Source organism: Otolemur garnettii, unplaced genomic scaffold (genome assembly GCF_000181295.1).
Source record: "Otolemur garnettii isolate 467f Iridium unplaced genomic scaffold, OtoGar3 scaffold00031, whole genome shotgun sequence".
Classification (NCBI taxonomy): domain Eukaryota; kingdom Metazoa; phylum Chordata; class Mammalia; order Primates; family Galagidae; genus Otolemur; species Otolemur garnettii.
The window spans coordinates 13,827,719-13,839,427 of record NW_003852426.1 but is presented as its reverse complement, the minus strand read 5'-3'; the positions used below and the strand labels follow the sequence as shown (position 1 = coordinate 13,839,427).

The window sequence follows — 11,709 nt, the reverse complement described above, 5'->3', positions numbered from 1 at the left end:
TTAGGTGTACGTGGCTGGCGCCTTAGCCGGTTGAGCTATAGGCGCCCAGCCTCGTTGTTGTTTTTGTTGCTGTTGCAGTTTGGCCAGGGCTGGGTTTGAACCCGCCGCCCTCGGTATATGGGGCAGGCGCCCTACCCACTGAGCCAGGCACCGTCCCAAGTATTACAATTTAATAAGCAAACCACTATATGCAGACCAGTTTTAAGGGTTCCAAACTCAAACTTAATCTCTTGAGTTCATTAAGAGACCCCTCATAGTGATAGCTATCATTTTTATAGCATTTATTTGCCAGAGGCTGTTTGGGCGCCCTACAGGTGTTAGTTCATCTAATTCTCAAAACAATACTGTGAGGTAGAGACTGCTATTATACTCATTGTACAGATAAGAAAATGGAGACAGAGGGAGGTCAGGTAATGTGCCTGAAGCCAAAGAATAGAGTAAGCAAACATGGGTACTAGATTCCCTGGCTCTTAACCACTTGCTAGACTGACTGAGAAGATGGAATTAAAACGTTTCAAAGAATGCCTGCCTTCTTCATTTGGGGAGGGAATAGTTTTCTCAATGGCATCTGCACTATGGACATTTTTCCTGTCCTTCCCAGTCCAGAACTAGTAGTGCCGCCCCTTCAGGTGTCTTCACTGCCCACCTACCCTCCGGTCTGGAGCCCATTCGGCTTCAGGACCCCTCCTCCTCCCTATGGGCTTTAACATTTTTTGAAAATACTGCAAAATTGCCTTTGTTTCCTAGATGGAATGGTTCTAAATTCTGGTGGCCAATGAGTGCTGCGGCGCCCGCCGGGATCCAGTGAGGCACTAAGCTGAGAGGTGGGAGGAGTCAGCGGAAGGGCGAAACGGAGCCCCAGCGGCTGTACGTACCTAGTGAGTGCCCTGCAGGCTACCCGGAGCAGAGCCATGAGCTGGACCTGCCCCCGTTGCCAGCAACCCGTTTTCTTTGGTGAGGCCTGGGCTGAGGAGGGGGAGTAAATGGGACGAGTGTAAGCCTCTGGGTTCCCCAAGGATGCAAGTGTTGGCCAAATTGTGGTCTCAGACACCCTTTTCCACCTGTACGGGCGCAGGCGTGTGGTCTCACACCAGTACTTGCTCCGGTTCAATTTCCTCTCCTCCACTGAGAGCTCTTGCAGGGGAGTTTGGCATGGGGGGAGGGGAGAAGCTGACCTCCCGGAAGACTTTTATGCGTTCAAGGAGCAGTATGGGCCTGGCTGGTTCCCCTAGAGGACTGAGGGGAAAAGAAGGGCGCCCCACGTTTGGCTCCGCACCTTGCAGCTCCTGTCCACATTTTTTCCCCACAGCTGAGAAGGTGAGCTCCCTGGGCAAAAACTGGCACCGCTTCTGCCTGAAATGTGAGCGCTGCCACAGTGTCCTGTCTCCTGGCGGGCATGCAGAGGTGAGGCCTGGCCAGGGTGCACAGCCCCGTGTTTGTTGCTGCCTCCCTGGCATCAACCCCCCAAATTCAACCCCGAAGGCCTACAAAAGGCAACTTCAGCAGCCAACCCCAAGATTACCTGTCAGTGGGCCCATGTCAGCCAGGATTTTTGGAGCCTGAGTTGTAACAGTGGATCCCATGGCTTTGGGGTCTGGGAAGGGAGGCAGGGAACCAAAATTACCTCCTAGCCACTCTTGCCCTTCCTCCCTGACTGCAGAGACAATTCTGGCATGTCAGCCCACCCCACTCTCCCCAACCCCTCAGACCAAGCCAGTGGACAGACACACCTGGCAGGCTGTCTTGGGGAAAGGCCTGTGGGGCATGGCATCTTTTGGATCTGAGTGACCCCTCTCCTCTGCCTATACCTAGCACAACGGGAGGCCATACTGCCATAAGCCATGCTATGGGGCTCTCTTTGGACCCAGGGGTAAGTACCAGACTAGAAGAGGCCAGGGGGCCACAGGGGGCTAGCTTTGGAGGCTCAAGTCTGACCTCCCCTAATCTCTGCAGGGGTGAACATTGGTGGTGTGGGTGCCTATCTGTACAACTCTCCCACTTCCACTCCTGCCAGCACCACTCCCCTCAGCCCCAGCAGCTTCAGCCCTCCCAGGCCCAGGACTGGCCTCCCCCAAATCAAGAAAAGTAAGTGATGCTGGACCTCAGCTTTTCCTCCTCTTCCTTCTCCCAACCCTTCCCCAGGCTAGAGGAGGGAGCAGGGCCAAGTGACAGCCTCATATATTTTGTTTTGGCAAAGTCTTTTCTATCCATGCCCCCACTCCTTTTTTAATATTCTTTCATGTCAGCTGCTGAGTTAAGAGGTAAATTGGGCAGAGGGCATTGTCACTTCCGTTGTATAGGTGAGGAAACATCTAGAGAGGGCAAGTGACCTTGTGCAGTCCCACAGCTAGTCAGAGGCAAGGCTTCAGACCTCTCTCAGAGCAGGACCATGGAAGCACTGATTTATGGTGTGAGGAGTCATTGGAGTGGGGCTAGCTCCTCACATTCTTTAGCTTCTCTCCTTTGGTCCTTGTTCCTTCCTCCCACTCCCTAGAGTGGGCAGTGACACTGTGCTCCTCAACACCTGACACCCCTGCCCTGGCCAGCTCCTATATCAGCTCAGGTTTCCTGAGGATTGAGTTGCTGACAGGGTTAGGCTGGTGGGCACCTGAGCCCCTGAGAGGATGAGAAGGGAGAAGCTGGTCCCTAATGCAGAAAGGGATGGGGGAAGAGGTGGGGTCAGAAAGGGCTTACTTCTGAACCTGAGGAAGGCAGATTCATGGCTTCCTGGATGTGGGGCTCTGGGATGGAAGAGGACAGTGCCATGTGCAGTCAGGCTCTTGGTGAACCCTGCTTAGGCCCTGGCCCCCACCTCAGCCCTACCCAGGGCCTTTTCCTCTTAAAGGCCCTCCCCACATGAAGACATTCACTGGGGAGACCTCGCTGTGCCCTGGCTGTGGTGAACCTGTCTATTTTGGTAAGTGACAATGGAAAGGTTGGGGAGGGGAAACATGGTGGGCAGCAAGGGCCAGGGAGGCAAATCCAAGGCAGCTGTGTCTCCCTTCCCTGCCCCTACAATGGAAGAACTACCCCTTCTCTCTACCACCAGCTGAGAAGGTAATGTCTTTGGGCAGAAATTGGCACCGACCCTGTCTGAGGTGCCAGCGTTGCCGGAAGACCTTGACTGCTGGGAGTCATGCCGAAGTGAGCAAGGCAGGGATGGATGGGTAAATGTTGGGTGGAAGGAGGTCGGAGATGGGAAGAGAGCCAGGCTAAGACAGCTCTCTTTCTCTCTGTGTCCCAGCATGATGGAGTCCCCTACTGCCACATCCCCTGCTACGGCTACCTGTTTGGCCCTAAAGGTGGGCAGCCCCACCCCAGACACCAGGTCTAAAGTATGGCATGTACATGGTCTGTAGGGATGTGTGAGCAACTTCCCTGGTGGTCAAACATATCCCAGGCCCCTTCCATTTCCCTCCAGCTCTAAACCCAACACCCACCAGACCCAAGGCCTTTGGTGATTGGGCTCTCTCATTCAGGTGTGAACATTGGTGATGTGGGCTGCTACATCTATGACCCAGTGGAGATAAAATCCAAATGAGACACTCACAGAAGATGCCACCCTAACTCAGGTTCCTGCCATCCCCTTCTGGTCCAGTGGGAGCTGCAAAATTCTCCAGTCTTATTAGCACGTGGAAGATGAGATCCTGGGGACCTGGACATAGGCTCCATGGTAGGCCAGAAAGTCTAAATTTTCTCTGCTAATTCTTCCCTTTCCCATTCTTATCTGGTGAGAGGACATAGGCTACCCCATTTTGAAGGGTGTCCTCCTGGCCCTCCCATACCCTTTCCCCAGCAAATTGTGGAGCTTCGTGTTACTCATAAAACTTGTGTTTATTAAATCTTAGCATCTCTGCCTTTTCCAATAAAATTTTGGCTCCCACGTCTTCTACTTTTCTTTGAGCATGAAGCCTAGACAGTAGGTTGGAGGATGAGCAATGTAGGGGTGGAGGAAGGCATTGCCCTGCAGAGTGCCTCAGAGGTAGCTGGTCCAGCCCGGAGAACAATGAGGTCTGTCCTCCTGGTCCCCTAGGTCTGGCATTGGAAGCCCCTAGCTGTCCACGGAGTAGACAGCCCTATCATCAATGGACATTCTTGTCTTTAGCACCATCTCTAGAAGAAACACCTTATTCAGTATCTCATTTGGAGCATGATAACAGATCTTGTGCTAAGGTCTACCAAGAGGCTTCATTATCCATTTGGAAGAAGAACAGATTGAGGCCCAGAGAGGGAAAATCACATGCTGAAGATTACATAGCAAATCAATGATGAAGCCAGGATCAGAACCCAGGGCAAACTCAGTGGATTGCCATCAGGGCTGTTCCCACAGTTCATCACCATTGCCCAAACCCAAGGGATACCTTTGTTTACAGAATCCTCCCCAGCCACGAGAGGGGTAGCCAGAATCTCCAGCAGCCCACTGCATTCTGGGAAGTCACCTGTTCCTGGAAGCCAAATAATCAAGGCTAAATGAGCACAAGAAGGGGCACTGGTGGCAACTCCAGCCCTAGCAGAGATGGCCTCAGGCTCAGTCACAGGCCCTGCCCTTCTGCTCTTCTAGCCCCTGCTGCAGAGCTGTTGTGGCAGGCCTTATTCCAGTGCCACTCAGTTCTGGACCTGCTTCATAGGCATCTCTTCCTCCTGAAGACTGGATGGGACACTGAAGATGAAGGAGTCATGAGCAATGATGGGGTTTAATCCCTGAGCCAACCACCCCAGCCAGCCCCATTAGGCTCACGGCTCTCCCCAGCTCTTGGTATACAAACACAAGTGACTCACATACAAGCATGTGTACATTCCTGGTGTATAAGCATACTTGAGTGTACACATATACTTGAGTGTTCACACTCCTGAACATTAAGTATTTATGTACACACACATATGGACTCATGTAAACTTACATGCACACAGTTTACATACTCCAGGTCGTCATGTACCCTGAAACACTCAACCTATGTACACATACATACATGCACCAAGTACACATGTGCAGATGTCTTTCTTTGAATCCTAAGGTGTCAGGTATCTGAGCACCTACATCCACATGCATGTGCTCACATGTACACATAGTCCTGTGCACACACCTCTTTCTCTCCACATCCTGGATGGTCTCTGGCAGTTGTGCCTGCCTTGTCTCTGGCAACAGAAGGGCAGTGCAGGCAGCGAGGAAGGCGATCCCCCCATAAGCAAGCTTGGGCAGTGACAGCCATACTCCATCCAGCAAGGCTGCCAGTGGGGCCAAAGAGCCTCCCAGTCGGCCCACCAGTGAAGTCAGCCCCAAACCCGTCTGTCTGTTCAGGGAAAGAGGATTAAGGAGTCAGGTGGAACTTACACCTACTTAGAGTCATGCCCCAAAGTCTCCCTCCCCGATACCCATTCTCCCTAGACAGCTAGGAAAGCTAGGCTGTCTTACCATTGGTCTTCCTACCCACCCCTATTCCGGAAACCCCCAAGCCAGCACCCACCAAAGGATGGGGCTCCCATTCTGACAGAGTACCAATCAAATACCACTGAAAGAGAAGAAAGTCACCAGAAAAGGGAAGGGGAAAGGATAGTGTGGAAGAAAAAAACTACAGGCTCTGCCATGTTGTTTGCAGGTGCCTAGAAGTCCCCACACACATACACACCAATATCTAGATGAAAGAGCTCTCTTATTTCCAGAGACAATCCTCAAGGTTGGCTCTGTCTCCCAGCCCTGAGTGGGTTGGGAGTAGGCAGGAGGGAGTTCCTGAGGACAATCTTCCTCTAAAGGAGGCTCAGAGAGGTTGTCTGATTTGGCTCTGGGTTCCATAGTATGTAAGATAAAAACTTAGCCTTCTTCAAGACTGACGAACACAGATGAGCCTGATTAACTCTGTATTCTGGGTATGATGTAAAGAATGAATGAGGGATTGGAATGCAGCGTGTATGTAGAAGTATTGGTTGAGACAGAAGACTAACAAGCCCTACCCCCTAGGTCAGTTACCTGCTACCCAGGCTTGCCTCACCTCAGCACTGTAGGATACAATTCAGAAGTGAACAGGTAGGCAGTGGTGAAGGCAGCTTCAGAAAAACCTTTCCCCATCACTGCCAGGGCAGTGCTCCAGGACTTCCTCTCTAGAAGGGACGGGGTAAGCATACGGAGAGGGTTTTGTGGGAGAGCCAAAGGTTTCCTCAAGGGGACATGGAGTATCTTGAGTGGACAAAACGTGAGTGGGCACCTCCCAGAAAAGGTCCTGGGGGAGAGTGGGTGGAGTTCAGGGTGGGTGAGGCCCCTGAGACCCTGCTCACCCGAGGACACCAGCAGTCCAATACCCAAGGCCAGGGTGGTGCCCAACAGTGTTCCGGCCTGTGTGAGGCGGCGTCCAAAATGTCGCACGGACAGGTAGACTAACAGCTTTGAGGGCAGCTCCACGGCCCCGAAGAGCAGCTGTGTCTGATACACGTTCATCCCCAGCTCTGACACATCTAGACTCAGGCCATAATAGGAGAAGTTCACTCCGAACCTGAAAGTAGTCGTGATGCCACTCAAGGGACCTTCCTTCCCATCCCTCTTTGTCTTCTCTTGTCAAGAAGACTTTGCCTTTTAGAGAGATGACCTCTCCCCCTTCAGAGCACACTGCCTAGGACTTTCCCCAATACCAATAATCCCTCCAGAGTGTGCAGCATGTGCCAGAGGTCAAAGTGCCTTTACCCTAATCCTTACAGAAGGGACACTGAGACTCAGAGTGTTAAATAAATAACCTGACCAAGTGCCAGAGCCTGAATTTCAACTTAACACTGCTTGCTTCGTTTTCTGATCCCCTCCTGCCCTCTACAGTTACACTATCCTCATCCTCACCCTTCTTATACTCAGCACCTTCCTGGAGTCAGCTCCTCCCCCATCCCACCAAACCCAAGCCAGCCCCCTCCTTACCACACCACCATGCAGTACAGTGAGATGTGTCGGAGCCTGGGTGTGCGGAACAGGTCTAGGTACGAAGGTCGTTGGACCACTCGTTCCCCAGCAGCCACTTTGTTCAGGGCCTAGTGGGGGAGAAAGTGAGATTGTGACATCAGAGTTGGCTCTGTGCTCTGTGGTCTCAGCGGGGCACATTGCTCAAGCATTAGCATGAGCTCCTCTCTCTCTCTTTCTGTTTCCATTCCTTCTCTCTGCAGTGGTTGAGGTGGAGAGAAGGATGAGACCTGAGTGAGGGAGGCAGGCCACCAGAGCCAGGCAGGATATTCTAAACAGTTTGAAACCCTCCACTTAGGATTGGGGGCTTTACCTACCCTATACTTGTGGGCTTCCCCCCCACACACACACACACATATGTAGGCTCAAACACACATTTACCCTCACCTCCCGGCTCAGGCTGTCCTCACCCACAGGCCGCCCATTGAGCCTGGCACAGCGGAGCAGGTATTTGTGGGCCTCTTCCACGTGGCCCTGGGTAAGAAGCCAACGTGCAGACTCAGGCACCCACCTAGGGGATAGGCAGGAGGCCCTTCAGCCAGAACATCAGCATCCTAAGCCACATCTCCCTCCTGGGCACACCACAGGTAATCAAGGTCCAGGCTCTTTCTCAGGCACTCCCTTAGCCTGGATCACTGTCTCCTCTACAACCCTACCATACGTGACGAACTCTTACTTCTTTTAAGGCCCTGTCCCCATTCCACATCACCAAAGCAGTCAGCCTCAATTTGTGCTTGACTCTGTCTTTGTTTCTCCGTCTTTAGCTCTCTGTCTCTCACTGTATCTATCTCATCTGTCTCTCTGAGTCTATCTTTCAGTACTGATCTTGGTCATTCACTTCCTCTCACTGGTTCTTTCCCTGTCTCTCCATCTCTGTCTTTACCTTGTTCTCTGTTTCTCATTATTCTTTGCCATCTCCATTATATTGGTCTCTGTCTCTCTGTGTGTATATCTCTCTATGTGTGTCTCTTGGTCACTGATTCTATTTCCTTTTCCTTTATCGCTCAATCTCTGTCTTCAAATCTCAGATTCTGATTAATGCTGTCTTTGGTGTCCCATATCTACCAGTCCCAGCTGCCTGCAGTCCTCACCAGAGGCTGAGGATGCCTGGGGCACAAGGCAGGGTGACAGCCAGCAGAAGCCATCTCCAGTCCCGTATCAGATACCCAACCAGTGCCAGCAACATCACGCCCCCTGACCAGAAGGTGCTGCTCAGGACACCTGCCACGGTACGGTGCTCCACGTCCAGCCACTCCAGCTCTGGGCCAGGGCAGGAGACAGGAAGACAGTGAAGGCCAATTTGGCTCAGTCTCACCCTGACAACTGCCATCCTCCAACTCTGTAGTCCCTGTCTGTCCCTTGCCTGCCTCACCCAAAGGCATCACGATGATGGTAAAGCCAGCCAGAGCTGAGCCAGTGAGGGTGCGGGTGATGGCAAACATTACATAGCTGACCGAAGCTGCAGATGCCAGGCCCAGCACCAGGGCACTCACGTAGGCCACAAGCAGCAGACGGCGCCGCCCAAACCTGCAAAGGGGTCATGCAGGGTCAGCTTCCTGTGGAGGGAGGTTCCAAGATAGAGGTAGACCAGGTCTACACCCCCGCTAGTGGGAAAGGGTCCTCCAGCCCATTCCTTGATTGGCCCAATGTCTCATCGCACCTGTCAGACAGATATCCAAAGGCCACAGCCCCCACCAGCACACCAGCGAAGAAGAAGGTGGATGTGGCTCTGTTCAGGCCTTTCTGCTCACACACCAGATCCCACTGCAAGGACAGTCAGGAAGGGGCCTCCTATAGGCACCAGCCCCTTTCCAGTTGGCACTAGCCCCTCCTCTTTAGACCCTGGGGCATTCTGAGGTCAACTGTGCCATTCTAGTACCTCCATACCAGATAATAAAGCCCTCAACTATTCACCCCACTATGGAGAATAGGAGACTGCTCCTCCCCAATCTTGCAGCCTCAGCTCTTCCCAGGGAAGGCCTTGGCTGTGATGGACAGAAATCCTGCTGCCCTCCCCCCCCACCAGGAGACTCTGCCTCCTCCCACACTCCACCCCAGATAGCTTATGTAAATACCAGACCTGGGGCCCAAAAAGAGGTAGGGAGGAAAGGAGGCACTTGGGTTTCTCTTAGTGCAGAAACAGCCTTCTCTCCTCTTTGCCTTAACTCCCTGGAGCTACCTTAGCTCTTTCCTGCCTTAAGCACCTCCCAATTAATGCAATTAATGATAATAATAGCAGCTCCTGTGCACGAGCCCCTTACCACCAGCCATGAACTAAGCTAAATGTTTTATATTCATAGATCCTATCTACACATTGGTAAACTGAGACTCTAAAAGGAAACTAATATATCTAATACCCACACAGTAACCACCCACAGCAATGGCAGGCCCATCCCACTCACGTGTTCCTCACTCATTGGGCTCAAGTACCTCAGTTGCAATGGTGGAGGAGAATTCCGTGTGGTCATACTCCCAGCCCTGAGAGCAGGGCACTGTGGAGGGCTTGCCCTCTGGCTCCTCAGGGGTCTGTCCCTCTCCCCACAACGTGGTATTGGGGAGAGCCTCGGGGTGGGCGAAGCGGAGGCAGGAGCTAAGCGTGCCATCAGGCTCCCGGGGCAGGTGGGCCTCCAGCCATGTGTCCTGGCTGAAGTTAGCAGGGGCGCCAGGCAGGGCACAGCGATGGGCAGGCACAGCAGACAGGAAAATGGGCAGGAGGAAGTGCAAGGGCAGCAGTACTCGGGGCAGTGCCAGCAGTGCCAAGTTCCTCAGCTGGAAGGGCCCAAAGCCGCCCACCTGCTCCAGTAGTTCCTCAAAGCCCATGCTGCTCACCCGCCAACTGTCCCGTTATAGCCTCCCTCTGTGTGTCCAGCACAGCTCAACCTGCCCACCACATGGACCCTTGGACTCTGGAGGCGGGAGTGGAGGGACTGATCAGTGGACAGCCTGTAGCCAGAATCCAGCCCTCAGGGGCTGGCTCAGGACTGGGCCCTCCCTAGCCACCCAGGGCTCCCAGGACCCCTGCCTGTCTGACCTAGTGCCTGGGGGAAGAGCAGTCATGTCTTCAAAGGTCATTGACTCCATGGCTGTGGAGCTTACACATTAGTGCTTAGGGACTAAATAGGGGAGCCTTGGGCCACCATGAAGAGGTAGCTGGGTGAAGGAGCAGGAGATGTCAGCAGCACTCCAAAGATTCCTAAGAAGAGGAGGTAGCTGGGGTGTGGTACCAGCTCTCCCTGGGTGCCCTTTGTCCTATGAGACCTTAGATGAGCCTTGCCTTTTTGGAGTTGCAACTGTGGCTTGGCTGACAGCCCAGACTTCAGCACTGAAAGCTGGGCCCTTACCAAAAGAAGAGTTCTTTCTGCTGAGCCACAAAGCCTCATCATACCCTGGCTCCGCTGGAGCTAAGCCTTGGTCTAAGGTTTCACCTGGAATCACACTGGGCAGTCTGACTTCTCTGGGGATCCCAGACCCATCACACTCCTGCATTACTTATTTACCCATACATATCATCCTTCCTGTCTACACCATTTCCCTGTTTTCAGGAGCTTCCCAGATTACCCTTTGGAGGGGAAGGGAGTGAGGGGCTATGCCAAGATCCTGCCATAGGTATTCACAATGCCTACAAACCAAGATTTGCTTAATCCAACCTTCCTGCTAAATTCTCCACAAAAGGCAGCAGAAACCAGCAATATCAGATTTATTCAGTTTTATTCTCCAAACACCATTAATTTAATATAGCTCCCATTTTGAACAGAATGGCAGAGCCATTAATTTAACATAGCTCCCATTTGGAACAGAAAAAATAACCAAAGGCAGGGCAGGTAACTGGTAGGGTCACAAAATGACTCAGCAGCAGAGCTGAAGAGAAAACCAGGGTCCCTGACCCCAACCTAGCAGTCGCACCTTTGACCCAAGCTGCTGAGCTAGAGATGTCCCAGTGTGCTCCAGGCTGGACTTCCTGAGAAAGCTCTGGAAAGGGTGCTAAATCAGTGGCATGATGTGTGTTAAGGTGAGTGTTGACAGGCGTGGGCCTGAGGGTAGTGGTGGACAGCAAGACAGAGAGGATGGTGGAGATGATGGCAGGGCTGAAGATAGTAAGATATTTGTGGAGCCTCTAGCACAGGCAAGGCATTCTGTACGCACAGAGATGCCTCAGACCAATCAGTGCCCTTAGGGAGCTCCTGGTAGGGTTTAAGCAAGTTACACAAACCTCCCTGCCTCAACTCTCAGCTCTTTCAGTCCATTCTCCACATACCCACCATAACGAACATTTCAAAACACAGATCTAATAGGGCCACGTCCCTGTTTAAAACCTTTCACCTGCTTCCACTGCCTGAGCCAGGGAAGTCCAGCTCCTCAGCTTGGTCCATGTGATACTCTCAGAATCTGTTCCTCTCCTCTAGCTGTCCTTAGCCTTCCCCCAAATATCCCCTCCCTGCCAGGTCTCCAGCCCATCGATCAGCACATCACACCTAGATATGCTCCCTTGAACAGAGCTGGCCTCCTCCTTATTTACCTGGTAAATACCCAGTCCTCCCTACCAGCTCAAGGGGAGACACCTCCTATCCCTCTCACTCTTATTTATGTATGACCCCAGAGACTGCTGGTTGTTCCCTCATTAAGTACCACACAATCATATTATTTATATAAAAGACATAAAACATTTGTTCAGCACTGGTACCTCAGTGAATAGGGCACCAGCCACATATACCAAGGCTGGTGGGTTTGAGCCCAGCCTGGGCCTGCTAAACAAAAATAACAACTGCAACCAAAAA

General features: G+C 52.4%; 2 protein-coding genes across 9 annotated transcripts; one reads left to right on the top strand and one right to left on the bottom strand.

Annotated features, from left to right (window-relative positions):
* Nucleotides 1-362: 362 nt before the first annotated feature.
* CRIP3 (cysteine rich protein 3) lies at nt 363-3,883 on the top strand. Of its 5 annotated transcripts, none has more exons than XM_023512865.1 (8): nt 363-954; nt 1,310-1,404; nt 1,813-1,870; nt 1,954-2,085; nt 2,846-2,917; nt 3,050-3,144; nt 3,245-3,302; nt 3,599-3,883. In XM_023512865.1, the coding sequence occupies exons 1-8, from the start codon at nt 912-914 to the stop codon at nt 3,703-3,705; spliced, it is 660 nt and encodes a 219-aa protein (XP_023368633.1). In that variant the 5' UTR covers nt 363-911; the 3' UTR covers nt 3,706-3,883. The 5 variants fall into 5 exon arrangements, with proteins under 5 accessions (XP_023368633.1, XP_003789259.1, XP_023368630.1 ...); XM_003789211.3 differs by having other exon boundaries at nt 3,480-3,883; XM_023512862.1 differs by having other exon boundaries at nt 363-1,404.
* On the bottom strand, nt 3,816-9,850 carry SLC22A7 (solute carrier family 22 member 7). Of its 4 annotated transcripts, none has more exons than XM_023512860.1 (10): nt 9,365-9,850; nt 8,595-8,698; nt 8,307-8,461; nt 8,026-8,194; nt 7,316-7,445; nt 6,896-7,005; nt 6,271-6,485; nt 5,988-6,096; nt 5,085-5,291; nt 3,816-4,660 (listed from the first exon to the last, which is right to left on the bottom strand). In XM_023512860.1, exons 1-10 carry the CDS (start codon nt 9,752-9,754, stop codon nt 4,606-4,608), a joined length of 1,644 nt encoding a protein of 547 aa, XP_023368628.1. In that variant the 5' UTR covers nt 9,755-9,850; the 3' UTR covers nt 3,816-4,605. The 4 variants fall into 4 exon arrangements, with proteins under 4 accessions (XP_023368628.1, XP_023368629.1, XP_003789258.1 ...); XM_023512861.1 differs by having other exon boundaries at nt 3,816-4,445; XM_003789210.3 differs by having other exon boundaries at nt 7,322-7,445.
* Nucleotides 9,851-11,709: the final 1,859 nt, after the last annotated feature.

What these genes read in the sequence shown, in the direction of transcription:
- CRIP3 (XM_023512862.1), top strand. Translation starts at nt 1,018, where the DNA reads ATGCAAGTGTTGGCCAAATTGTGGTCTCAGACACCCTTTTCCACCTGT. An exon ending in CTCCTGGCGGGCATGCAGAG is followed by an intron (nt 1,405 to 1,812) that starts GTGAGGCCTGGC and finishes GCCTATACCTAG; the next exon opens with CACAACGGGAGGCCATACTG. An exon ending in CTGCTGGGAGTCATGCCGAA is followed by an intron (nt 3,145 to 3,244) that starts GTGAGCAAGGCA and finishes TCTGTGTCCCAG; the next exon opens with CATGATGGAGTCCCCTACTG.
- SLC22A7 (XM_012804871.2), bottom strand. Translation starts at nt 9,754, where the DNA reads ATGGGCTTTGAGGAACTACTGGAGCAGGTGGGCGGCTTTGGGCCCTTC. An exon ending in CCTCCACCATTGCAACTGAG is followed by an intron (nt 8,699 to 9,364) that starts GTACTTGAGCCC and finishes CTGTCCTTGCAG; the next exon opens with TGGGATCTGGTGTGTGAGCA. An exon ending in TGGACTGCTGGTGTCCTCGG is followed by an intron (nt 6,097 to 6,270) that starts GTGAGCAGGGTC and finishes CGTCCCTTCTAG; the next exon opens with AGAGGAAGTCCTGGAGCACT.